We start from the raw sequence: 13,567 nt of genomic DNA on the forward strand, positions 1-13,567 counted from the left end.
TATGATGGAGGGAGGGTCATTGATGAAGCAGCTAAAAATGGTTAGGCCTAGGATTCTACTCTGTGGAACTCCTGCAGCGATGTCCTGGGGCTCAGATTATTGGTCTCAACAACTACAACCATCTTCCTTTGTGCTAGGTATGACTTTAGACAGTGCAGAGTTTCCCCCTGATTCCTATTGACTTCAAGTCACCTCATCTCTGGAATTTAGCTGTTTGTTTTTACTATTTTTGGACCAAGGCTGTAATGAGATCTGGAACTAAATGGTCCTGGTGGAACCCAAACTGAGCAAACTGAAGTTATTGGTGAATAAGTACCACTTGATAACACTGTTAAACTTCCTACATTTTGCCGACAATTCAGAATAGTCTGATATGGCATTAATTGGTCAGATTGAATTTGTCCTCCTTTTTGTGGACAGGTTATTCCAGGTCAATTTTCCACTTTGTCGGGTAGATGCCAATGTTATAGCTGTACTGAAAATGTTTGGCTAGAGGCACAGCTAGTTCTGGAGCACAAGTCTTCAACATTACAGCTGAGATGCTGTCAGGGCCCATAGCATTTATTGTATTCAGCCATTTCTGATATCATGTGGAGTCAATTGAATTGGCTTAAGACTGGCATCTATGGTGGTGGGGACTGCAGGAGGAGGCCAAGATGGATCATCCACTCTACACTCCTGGCTGAAGATGGTGACAACCACTTCAGCCTTGTCTTTTGCACTCGTGCTGGGCTGTGCCATCGTTGAGGACGGGGATATTCTTGGAGCCTCCTCCTCCCATTAATTGTTTAATTGTCCCGAACCATTCAGGGCTGGATGTGGCAGGACTGCAGCGCTTTGATCTGACCTGTTGGTTGTGGGATTGCTTAGCTCTGTTATCATGACTTCGGGAATTAACAGCCTTGTATCCTCTTTCCCATATGGACATTTTTAAACTTTACTATGGCTTTCTGTTCCAGCACCCTGACTGTTAATCTGTTTCTGAATTTTATCATTTGCGTATTAACTACTACCTAAACTTACCAGCCTGGAAATTCCACAGGGTTCTCCCAATGTCAGAACTCCCAGAAAATGATGTATATTATCATTTTTGGTTGTTAACGCTTCAATGCTTGGCCAATCTCCTGCCTAAGTTTTGGCAGAAAATTGGGAGAAGCCCCATGAATTTCAAAGCCCCAATTTCCTTCAACACCTGTAACTTTAAATTTAGTTGCCACGAAATTGGGCTCCGTAGCATCACTGGTGCCAGTGCTATAGAAGCCCTGAACTGGAAAAAATGGTGTGCGTGCAGCGCTTCCGGCCAGTTGCACACTGGGAAGGGTGCTAGCGCGGGCATACTATGCATCTGCTAGAAACTTTCACAATGGCAGAGAGTGACACCAAACAGCCTTGCGGCTGATTTGTAACACGTTCTGAAAACACAGGTCCAGTGAACACTTGTGCTAACCACTCACAGATGACTAAGTGTTTAGGTACACGAGGGAGAACCCCCCCCCCACCACCCCCCACCCCCCAACAATGTTGCTATTTAAAGGGCCAGCTATCTAGCTTGTAGGTGAGGAACTTTTGATATACTTCTACCGTTACAAAGTTTGTGGAAGTACTGTGGTGACTTTTTGGAGGTGTTGTGGTAAGTTGCTGGATTTGGAAGGGACTGTTGCTGCATCCTGACAGAGAGGTCAGAGGAGTTTTTTGACCTGTCTGTACAAAGGCTGCAACAGTTATGGGGTATAGTGCCTCTGGGTCTGTATCAAAACAAGGAAATGGAGTAGAGGGTGCAGAGTAGTAAAGCTCTGTGCAGAGGGAGGAGGAGGAGGGCTGTCCACCAAAGGTCCTAACCGCCAAGGGCTTTCATGGAGCACTTCTTCTGCTATCTCCTCAACCAGGATCAATGCCTGAAGTGCCTGAGATTCACCAAGAAGGGGGTAACAGAACTGTGCCACCTCCGTCAATAGGATCTGCAGCCTCACAGCTGTCACCCATAACATCTACACGACCGGATCCTTTAAGGCAGGAGCAAGCGACATTGCAATGATATCCCAGGTCGTCATCCATTGCTGTAGCAGAGAGGTGACAGAGGCCCTGTATACCAAGAGAGGCGAGATCATTGTTTTTCTGTAATCAGAGAGAAGCAAGGTGAGCGGGCATGTGACTTTGCCAGGGTAGTAGGATTCCCAAAAGTGCAAGGAGTGCATGCACGTGGCTGTGCGGACCCCACATACCAATGGGAAATGTACCACAACCACACAGGGTTCCACTCCTTTAATGTGCACTTAGTGTGCGACCAAGCACAGACCATCATGTCAGAGAATACCTGCTATCCTGTCAGCAGCCATGACGCCTTCATCTGAGGCAGTCTGCTGTTCCGGTTGTCATTGGGCTACTGCAGAGATTCAGAGGCTGGCTGTTTGGAGACAAGGAATACCTCCTGTATATGGCTGATGACCCCCCTCTGCTACCTGACGACATGAGGATAACAGACGTACAATGAGAACCATGCTGTCACCAGAATCATCATTGAGCGGACCATCAGCATTCTCAACCAACAGTTCTGCTTCTGGGAATGCTTGGGGGTGACCTTCAATAGTTACCAGAGCATGTCTCCCTAGTTCTTGGTGGTCTGCTGCATCCTCCACCACTTCACTATTATGAGGGTGAAGTCATTTCTGCCAGACATAGGAGGAGGGGGAGGAGGCAGGGAGGCAGGCTGTACTTGAGTGCCTACTGAGACTCTGTTTCCCTTAGGATGTCGTCCTTTCAACATCATAGCTCCACTGTCCCCCACCTTCCCATTCATGTGTGACATTCCATCACAACATCCTCTTGGCCAAAATCCTGCAATAATATTCACAACAAAACCTTTATCATTACCCAACAACACTTGCGATAATACAAAAAAAACTGAACCATTCACCCTTGTGCATTCCCTTAGTGCCTGTCTTGTGGGTGCCTTTGCCTGTCCTAGTGCTCTAGCACAGTGCTACCCCAGTGGCTGCAGCATGGCTGGTGGAATGCTGCTGACCTTCACTGGCGGAGACTGGAGATGGCCATGCAGTATGCCCTTGAGTAGCTCTAGGCCTAGAAGGCCCATCTTTGGGCTTTACCACCTTGGCATGGGCGGCAACAGTCTTTGCTGGCTGGCTGAGAGGCAACAGCAGGGGTACTGGCAGAGTGACAGTGGAGGAAGCACGAATACGAACATACGAATTAGGAGCAGGAGTAGGCTACTCAGCCCTTCGAACCTGCTCCACCATTCAATAAGTTCATGGCTGAACTGATTACTCCACATTTCTACCTACCCCGTATTCTGAGAGAAGCTACCAGGTTTGAGCATCACGGAAGCACTGCCACTCCCCCAGATCAGCACCTGAGCAATCCTAGTAATCTGTTGGAAGACAATATGCTGGACTTCCAAGAGAGGCTGGAAACCTCCTGGAGCACTAAGATACGCAGCCATGATAGCAGCAGTTTGAGCCTACATGGTAGCAAGCATGGATCTCATGACCTTAGTCTGAGCTTTCACTGCAGCATTGAGACATTGGATGGCTTTCACCTACACTGCAATGGAAGCTGAGATAGTGGTCTCCAGATGCTGCATTGCGGCTGGGTCCACAAGTGTGGTCATGGACTTGCCCACCACTTCCATGGTGGAAAAGATGGGCTCCAGGCTCTGCACGATAGCCCTGTGCCACATTGGAGATGGACTCCTCCTTGACAGTGACAAGAGGCTGTCTAACAGGCCTGCTACTGCATCCAGTGTGCATAACCATCAGCGTTTACCCCATTGATGTCCTCCTTTGAGTCCTCTGAAGCAGACCTTGTCTGAAGCTCCACCCTCTGGGGAGCCTGGTAAACAAACTCTCCTGTCTCCCAGTCTGGTTGCCCATGTCTTAACTTGCACCAAATCCTGTTCATTTATCACCCCGTGCTCACTGACCTACATTGACTCCAGATCAAGCAACGTCTTAATTTTAAAATTGCCGTCCTTTTTTGTTTAAATCCCTCGATGGTATCGCCCCTCCCTTTCTTTGTAATCTCCTCCAATCCCACATCCCTTCAAGATATCTGCGCTCATCTAATTCTGGCTTCTTGAGCATCCCCAATTTTCATCACTCCACAATTGGTGACTACTCCTTCAGTTGCTTAGATCCTAAGCTCTGGAATTCCCTCCCTACATCTCTTCGCTTCTCCACCTCGCTTTCCTTCTTTAAGATTCTCTTTCAAATCTACTGCTTTGACCAAGCTTTTGGTCATCTTACCTTATATCTCTTGTAATTTATTTGTTTTATAATCTTCCTATGAAGTTCCTTGGGAGGTTTTATTAGGTTAAAGGCGCTATATAAATACAATCTGTTGTTGTTGCTGTGCCCTGACTGTCAGGGACTGCTGATGGGTGAGTGATGGGGCTGTAATATATTGAGCAGTGTGACATGTTGGTGGTGGAGTGGGTAGGAGATGTTGTGTTGAGATGCATTCATTGACCTTGTGAGGTCATTGATATTCTTGCGGCACTGCTGCCAGGTCCTTGGGGCCAGAATCTGTGAATTGACTTCCCTGGCCAACGGCTCCCATTTCCTTCTGAGGATGTTCGTTGAGGGCTTCCAACTCCTCAGTGGAAACATGGGCTTCTCCTCCCGTCAGCCTCCTGGACTAACACCTCCAATGCTGTATCCAAGAACCTGGGAGCCCTTTCTCTTCACTGTTGCTCCTTTTGGGATGTTTTTCCTTCCACCCAATTCCTGCAGAGACAGCAGCAGCTTCTTCCTTCTAATGAGTGCTGGTCTTCTTTAAGAGGGACAGGCTGCCTTTAAGAGGTGCAGGCTAGCTGCACATTGCTGGGCTCCCTGTTGAGTATTCAGCCAGCCAGCAGCAGCACATGTCATGCTTGGCTGAATACTACAATCATGGAAATGAGGAGGCAGCATGAAGTTTGCCTGCTGCTTGCCTCCAGGGGACCAGGTGAGGACAGATTGCGATCCACGCGCCTGAAAATGGGAGGAAACCAATTTTTTCCACGTGTTCCATAGTTCTCAGTTGCTGGATCCCTCAATTTCTCCATACTTTAATGACCTTTATCAAAATCCTCTGCCCTTCCTTTTTCCAGAGATTAAAGTCACAACATAGACAATCATTTCTTCTAACACAACTGTTTTAAGTTCAGGAACCAGCTTCATAATACTAACACCACACTGAACACAATACTCCAGATGCACCTCACTAAAGCCTCACTGAAGAATCATTTCTTCAGATTGTTAAATTACACCTCTAGCTAAACATTCTAATGTTTTATTTGCTTCTTAATTATCTGTGAACATTAAACCAACAATTTTCAAAATGTAAGCAGTAAAACCATCAGATTTGTTTCTTGCTCTTTTTTATCTAGCATGTAGCCATTTAATATATAATCCACATTATTGTTTCTTCTACTTAATTTCATAACTCTGTACTTCCCTGTGTTAAACTTCATCTGATCTATCTTGTCTTGACCCATTTGAAATATTGTATATTGATTCTTGTTCTCCACTGCACCCAATATGTTGTCATTCACAAATTGAGATGCTTCGGACAATATTATGACCAGAACCCCGACTCCTGTGGGTCTGCAATGGCAATTGGTTTCCACTCTGATACCTTCCCATTGCATCATCACTTTTTGTTGTCTATCTTTCAGCCATGCATCAGTCTGTCTAAGCTGCTAGCCTTGGTTTAGTATTGCATCTGTGTGAGAAGGTTGTGTGCTCATGTGCAGCTTCAGAGACTAATCTAGGCTGGAACTTCTGTGCCATAATGAGGGAATTCTACATTGTCGGAGGAGCTGTCTTTTAGATGAGACATTAAACTGAAGACTTGTCTGCCCTTGCAGGTGGGCATAAAGGGTCCCATGACACTATTCGAAGAAGAGCAGGGCAGTTCTCCCCAGTGCTCTGGCCAATATTTATCCTTCAACCAACAGGTCATTATCTTCTTGCTGTGTGGCACTTTGCTGTGCACAAATTGGCAGCTACATTTCTTACATTACAACAGTGAATACAGTGCAAAAGTACTTCATTGGTTGTAAAACGCTTTGGGATGTCCTGAGGTCATGAAAGCCACTATATAAACGCAAGTTTACATTTTTCATCCTAAAACTATTTGATGCATACTTACATTGTAAACTACACTAAATGAAATTTATTATGTGGTACAGTGTCAAATGCATTCCCAAAATCTAGATAGATGACATCCACTGTTGACCCTGATCCACCACCTTCAGAAACAAATTTGCCCATCCTTTCTGAATACATGCTGGCTCTGTCTAATCAGACCATGTCAATCAGATGATCTTTTGTAAAGGTGGCCAACTCATTGAAAGTGGCTGCATCTGTATTTTGCAGTGTACTAAATAGGCTGTCCCCAATATGTTTGCTGGCATAATTTTTTCACATTCTGATGTTGAGCATTCAAATTAAAATCCAGAATCCAGAAATAACATTGAAATAAAAACAGAAAAGGCTGGAAATAATGAACAGGTCAGGCAGCATCTGTGGAGAGAGAAACAAAGTTAGTGTTTCAGATTGTTGACCTTACATCAGATCTGATAAAGGTTAGAGATATAACAGATTTCAAGCAAGTACAGAGGCAAGGATAAAAGGGACGTGGGAAAGAACAAAAAGAAAGATCCGTGATAAGGTAGAAGCCAGGTGAGACGAAGGCAAGGCAAAAAGAGATTTAAAATTGAAATTAATTCTGCACTGATTTCACTGTTCAGAACTTAATGGAAATACATTCATACAGAAGCAAAATATTGCAGATGCTGGAAATCTGAAATAAAAACTGAAAATGCTGGAAATATTCAGCATGTCAGGCAGCATCTGTGGAGAGAGAAACAGAGTTAATGTTTCAGGTCAATAAGCTTGGAAATACACTCATGCTGTGTTTGCATTTGAGTGGATGGGTTAGTTTTTCTGCTGGAGGCAGGGCTCCCAGCGCCGGGCCGAAAAGGCGGGGGGAACCCCGCATCTGCCTTTTTGTGCCCCCTGAGCGATCTGCCGGTCATTTTAAATCACAGTTTCAGGAGGCGGCATTCCCTGTCCCTTTAAAGTCGTTAAAACAGGGTTGTCCAATCTTTTCACATGGTGAGGGGGGGGGTGGGGGGTGGGTGCATTACAATTTTTCTCTTACATAGAGTGCCGGTGAAGCAATTTCGGAAAGATAAATGCATTTGGCAGTATTCACACAAGACCAGATAACCATGAATTTAAATTTACTGCAGTTACATCCTGGTCAAAAGACAATTGTTTACCCTAAGAAATCAGATTTATTGTGCAGCATTATAAGCCCCAATGGTAATAAACTGTGATATACAGTGAAAATGATATTGCTGTTTATTGTCCACAGTAACAAGCCAATTATACAGGAGTGCATCACACTGGTTTTTAGCACATTTTCCGATTTCATGCAGTATAAAGTTACATAGCCTGAAATAGGAACAGGAATTGACCAATCAACTCCCCCCCAAACCTATTCTGCCATTCTATTATATCATGGTTGATCTGTACCTCAACTACATTTACCTGCCTTTGATCCAGATACGTTGATGCCCTTATTTAACAAAAAAAATCAATCTCAGTCTTGGTAATTGCAATTGATCCAGCATCCACAGCTTTTTGGGGAATAAAATTCCAGATTTTCACAAGCCCATGTGTGAAAATTGCTTCCTAATTTCACTCATAAATGGCCTAGCTCTAATGTTAAAGATTGAGCCCTCTTTTTCTGGATTTCCCTGCTACCGTAGAAAATAGTGTATCTATACTTACCAATTAGTTTTGTCATTTTACATAGCGAATGTAACTCCTTTATTCAAAAAGGGAGGGAGACAGAAAGCAGGAAACTACAGGCCAGTTAGCTTAACATCTTCTTAGGGAAAATGTTAGAAGCTATTATTAAAGATGTTATAGCAGGGCATTTAGAAAAATTGAAGATAATCAGGCAGAGTCAACATGGTTTTGTGAAAGGGAAATCATGTTTAACCAATTTATTGGAGTTCTTTGAGGGAGTTACATGTGCTGTGGATAAAGGGGAACTGGTGGATATATTGTACTTAGATTTCCAGAAGGCATTTGTTAAGGTGCCACTTCAAAGGTTATTGCGGAAAATAAAAGCTCAGGGTGTAGGGATAGAAGATTGGCTAGCTAACAGGAAACAGAGAGCAGGCATAAATGGGTCATTTTCTGGTTGGCAAGATATAACAAGTGGTGTGCCACAGGGATCTGTGCTGGTCCCTCAACGTTTTACAATTTATATAAATGACTTAGAAGAAGGGACCGATGGTATGGCTGCTAAATTTGCTGATGACACAAAGATAGTTAAGAAAGTAACTTGTGAAGAGGACACAAGGGGATATAGATAGGTTAAGTGAGTGGGCAAAAACCTGGCAAATGGAGTATTATGTGGGAATGTGTGAAATTGTCCACTTTGGCAGGAAGAATAAAAAAGAAGCATATTATCTAAATGGTGAGCGATTGCAGAGCTCTGAGGTGCAGAGGGATCTGCGTGTCCTAGTGCAGGAATTGCAAAAGGTTAGCATGCAGGTACAGCACGTAATTAGGAAAGCTAATAGAATGTTATTGTTTATCGCGAGGGGAATTAAATACAAAAATAGGGAGAATATGCTTCAGCTGTACAGGGCATTGGTGAGACCACATCTGGAGCACTGTGTACAGTACTGGTCTCCTTATTTAAAGAAGGATGTAAATGCATTGGAGGCAGTACAGAGAAAGTTTACTAGACTAATACCTGGATTGGGTGGGTTGTCTTCTGAGGAAAGATTGGACAGGCTAGGCATATATCCGCTGGAATTTAGAAGAGTAAGAGGGTACTTGATTGAAACATATAAGATCCTGAGGGGTCTTGACGGCGTGGATGTGGTAAGGATGTTTCCCCTTGTGGAAGAATTTCGAACTAGGGGTCACTGTTTAAAAATAAGGGGACGTCCATTTAAGACAGAGATGAGGAGAAATCTTTTCTCTCAGAAGGTCATGAGTCTTTTGAATTCTCTTCCTCAAAAGGCGGTGGAAGCAGTCTTTGAATATTTTTAAGGCAGAGGTAGATAGATTCTTGATAAGCAAGGGGTGGAAGATTATCGGGGTTAGGTGGAAATGTGGAGTAATCAGTTCAGCCATGAACTTATTGAATGGCGGAGCAGACTCGATGGGTCGAGTGGCCTACTGCTGCTCCAAATTCATATGTACGTATGTAAGCCTCTATTAGACCTTATCCACCCTATTGAGAACCAAGGCCCCCCTGATGCAATTTTGAAGGCTTTCTGTAAATAGGCAAGAAGTCCAACTGGCTGAAACAGGCCAGAGCCTGCTGAAGTGTATACACCATTCAATTGGAATTGTCAGGTACAATATGATGGATCTGTATAAAAAGCTAGTTAGGCCACATCTGGAGTACTGTGTACAGTTCTGGTCGCCACACTATAGGAAGGATGTGATTGCACTGGAGAGGAGGAGATTCACTAGGATGTTGCCTGGGCTGGAGCATTTCAGCCATGAAGAGAAACTGAATCGACTAGGGTTGTTTTCCTTAGAGCAGAGAAGGCTGAGGGGGGACCTGATTGAGGTATACAAAATTATGAGGGGCATAGATAGGAGGAAACTTTTTCTCTTAGCAGAGGGGTTAATAACCAGGAGGCATAGATTTAAGGTATGGCGCAGGAGGTTTAGAGGGGATTTAGGGAAAAAAAATTTCACCCAGAGGGTGGTTGGAATCTGGAACACACTGCCTGAAGGGGTGGTAGAGGCAGGAAACCTCACAACATTTAAGAAGTATTTAGATGAGCACTTGAAAGACCATAGCATATAAGGCTACATGTCAAGTGCTGGAAAATGGGATTAGAATAGATAGGCTTGATGGTTAGCGTGGACACAGTGGGCTGAAGGGCCTCTGTGCTGTATAACTCTATGACTCTAAATGGGTGGTGAAAATGTCATACACACTCTGTCCATTTGTACCAGGTGACTTTAAATGGGCCGTTGGAGGATACTCAATAAGCAGCTTAGGAATTATTACATTTTAGCACTAAGTGGCACCCACAATAAAACTCTGCCTGCAATTGGACCATTCGAGCCCCCCACCCACAACTTGTGTTAGATTAGAAAATAGAATGGGGCTACCTATCTCTTGGCATGTTTATGTATGTGTGTGTGTGTGTTTGTGTTCATATTAAATAGCAATTTCTTTGCATTACTACCTTTTACTTTACCTGCAGGGGTTCTCTTCGCACGAAGGCCAGTCATTCCTGTGACGTCTGGCAGCAACGGGAACAGCAGCAGCTCTCAGGGCATGCCTAGTCCGGCATTAGCAGCACAAGCCCAGCCTTCCTCTTCTTCATCTCATATTCACACTCCAACCAGTTCTGCACCTTGAAGCCTCGATGATACACAGGAGACCACACGAGACAGTCCCTGAAGACTCTGGTGTTTTTTTGAGAGTGTTTTTTTTTGCAAGGAAAGTTTGCAATGAGAATATTGATAACTTTGCAGGTGAAGTGGTGGAAACAAACTCAATCATGCATGAGGGTCACATTTGTTATATTGTACAGTTAATCACTGTTGGACTGGACTCCACTCAATTTTGTGAAAAAAAACCAAAATCAGTGATTTTAACTTTGCGTAAATCTGTTGCTTTCTGTAAGTGGGTTGACACTTATATTTTTAGATGGACATCCACATGACCATAGACTCTTCAATGAAGATGGTGATGAGATTCAGGATGACCATTTTGGTTGGATGCACTTGTCTGTGTATAACTGGTTTTGTTGTGTTCTGCAGAAGGGTTCGATTTTTGGAAGATTTATTAGGTGTGGCCAAAAAGAAGGGAAAAAAGAAAAAAAAAGATAATGGATTGATCATATTTACATCTTAATAATGTTTCATGATTGAGGGGAATTGATTACTTTGTTTCACCAATCAATTGTTTTCAGGAAAAAAACATATACTGTAACTCAGCTTTTACCAAAGAGAGGACTAATTTATCAGGATATATGGCATCATATCACAGGGCTGAATTCAATTATGAAATAAATATAAAAATAAATATAAAAGAAGGAATGAACATATTACAATATTGAAGAAAGGGAACAGCTTTGAAATGGCTGACTTAACACTGTATATTTTTAGTGTTTTGAGTGAATGACATAGAATTATTCGAGGAAGTTGATTCTTCGTAAGGCCACAGAAAGAGAAAACAGCTTAGGGATTGTTCATATAGTACTGGATCTGGAAAGGAAATTGCCATATCAGGCAAGAATCTTGGGAATACATCTGGGGCCTGACCTTTTACAAAGCTACAACTGTGTTACAGGGATCAATTCTGTCTTATCATCCATGTCCTGTTGTTCACAATGATGGCTGCATGTCTGTCCCTGTGCAGCAATAATATGGAGATTTATGACTAAGTGCACAAAGGGAAAGAAAAAAAGCAGTGGGGCAGTTTTATCAATTAAGTGGCTTTATTGAATAGGGCCAGATGATCATTTTGACAGTGATGCACTGACCCAGGCTGTTGAATGGAGTCAAGGGGGAGGTGGAGGTGTGTCTGTTCAAATAAATGCTGTCAGAATCCAACAGCTCATTGCAAAGGCTTGTCAAGTCTATAGAATTTAGTCTGAAAGAAGTATCTTGCTGTTATATTGATTTTTTTTTCTTGACTTCTGATATACTGAAATGGCAACCTCTGCCTCTACCCCTGTCCATTTGCTATTCACAGATGCAGCCGAATACCTCGTGAATCTTCTAATTAACATTTAATGAGAAAGAAAAAGAGAGATGCTCATAATATACCTCATAGAAGTCATTTTATTTAATTTGTATTTTTATTGTAAAGCCACTTGTGAAGCATTTATTTTCACCAATCACTGTTTTTTTTTAAATTTTGTATTGTACCAAAGAAGGGAATATTCTATTGTACACCTACCTCATTATTCTGAATAGCAGATTGTCAACTCCCAGTCGCATCATTAGGATCTTTGTAGGGTGTTAGGAAGGGAACAAGTTGCCATTAGCTGGAATTCTAGCTGACTGTGAACCAGGTTTAATGGTGGCTTCTTTTTTGTTGCTGTGTACCAAAGATCAAACAACACATTTCCCACACTTTGTTGAACAGTAGCACATTGCTGGTAAATATTACTTATGTCCATTATGTGTTGTTCACTTTGTTTAGGCTTTTTTGCAATGCAGTAGGACCTTAGATTCTAAAATGGCTTACTAGCTGTGTATGAAACTTTATTTTTTTCTTCTTCTTGACTAATCCAGTGCATTAAGTGAAAGCTGGATTGTGGTGCTCAGGGGTATCAAACGAAAAAAAAAAGAAAAGGTGATTTTTTTGCCATTTGACTTCTAGTAAATTTAGAAAATGCTGCTTACTCAGAGAATAGGTGATTTCTCTCTCCGATTTGATGTCTGTGGAATATGCACAATTGGAAAGTATACTACTAAACAGTCAATCAAACAGATTCTTAAAGTGTTCCACTCGCTTAGGTTTTCCACCAGTTAAAGTATGTGATTACTAATCATTTATCATCAACAGCAGCACAACTTTTCCTACCAACTGAGATTTTTTCTATACACTCATAGGAATAATATTATTAGTCAATTATTATTAGGATTGTTTTACCATTAGGGAAATAAATAACAATTGGTCAAGTCTACTGAATTACCTATGTTTCCTTACTCTTCCCACCTCCGCTCCCAGGTTTCTGAATGAATTTACGTATGCGTCTGTAATATTCTTATTCAGTAATAAAACTGTTTTCAATAAATCCTGAACCATCATCAGGATTAGAATTTTAGAAAGGAAAGAGATGCTATAAAAACAAATACATTGTCGAGAGTATGTTTGTGTTAAAATGGTGTTTTGCTTTGGCATTGGAGTTATTCTTTGTAAACCAGTCAGAAATTAAACTGTAAATTGAAAGAGCTTTTTCCAATGTGTGAATTTCTGCAAGCAATCATCATTTTACATACTAATGGATTTCCTGTGGTTGGTGAAAACCAGTTTCTCAACAGATTTGAAGGGATATCTGTCCTTATAACTGGAAATAATTTCTTAAACCATTTTTGCCCACTTGGTTTCGTTCCAAAGAGATTTTTTCTTTCTTGTTGGGGTACAGTTCTAAGGGTGGTGAACAGTCTCTGTTTTCTTGCCCTACTGTACGTGCTTCATGTCTGTGTCTGGGCAATAAATGTCATGAGGTGGTAAACTATGGAGCATTACAGTTGTTTCCCATTTTGTCATTAGCTGACTTCCAAAAAGATGCACTTTCCAGAAGCGGGTCACTGAATAGTGGTCAAGAGGGAGCATCCTGACTGGTTTCCTTTTTCATGAGCTAAGGCATCATGGCCCATTACAGCACTCTATCAGCTGATTTAAACTAAATTGCAACAGGCTAAGGATTAAATCTAGTATCTTCCTAGCTTAAATGGCTCATTTCTCACTGAAAGTACAGTTACTAACTGAACAATTGAGGAAACTTTGCAAAGGTATTTTTATGTAACTATTATTCAACCCAGTCTCAAAGCAA

The 13,567-nt window shown here is 42.3% G+C and overlaps 1 protein-coding gene across 4 annotated transcripts in view; it reads left to right on the forward strand.

Moving 5' to 3' along the window:
* The window catches only part of LOC137369825 (AT-rich interactive domain-containing protein 3A-like), a 529,509-nt gene extending 516,567 nt beyond the window's left edge, over window positions 1-12,942 (forward strand). For all 4 annotated transcript variants that reach the window (XM_068031397.1, XM_068031405.1, XM_068031414.1 and 1 more), the window contains exon 8: window positions 10,256-12,942. In XM_068031397.1, coding sequence (XP_067887498.1) covers window positions 10,256-10,413 — 158 coding nt within the window. In that variant the 3' untranslated portion in view covers window positions 10,414-12,942. The remainder of the gene's footprint in view (window positions 1-10,255) is intronic.
* Window positions 12,943-13,567: the final 625 nt, after the last annotated feature.

Source organism: Heterodontus francisci, chromosome 1 (assembly GCF_036365525.1).
Source record: "Heterodontus francisci isolate sHetFra1 chromosome 1, sHetFra1.hap1, whole genome shotgun sequence".
Lineage (NCBI taxonomy): Eukaryota > Metazoa > Chordata > Chondrichthyes > Heterodontiformes > Heterodontidae > Heterodontus > Heterodontus francisci.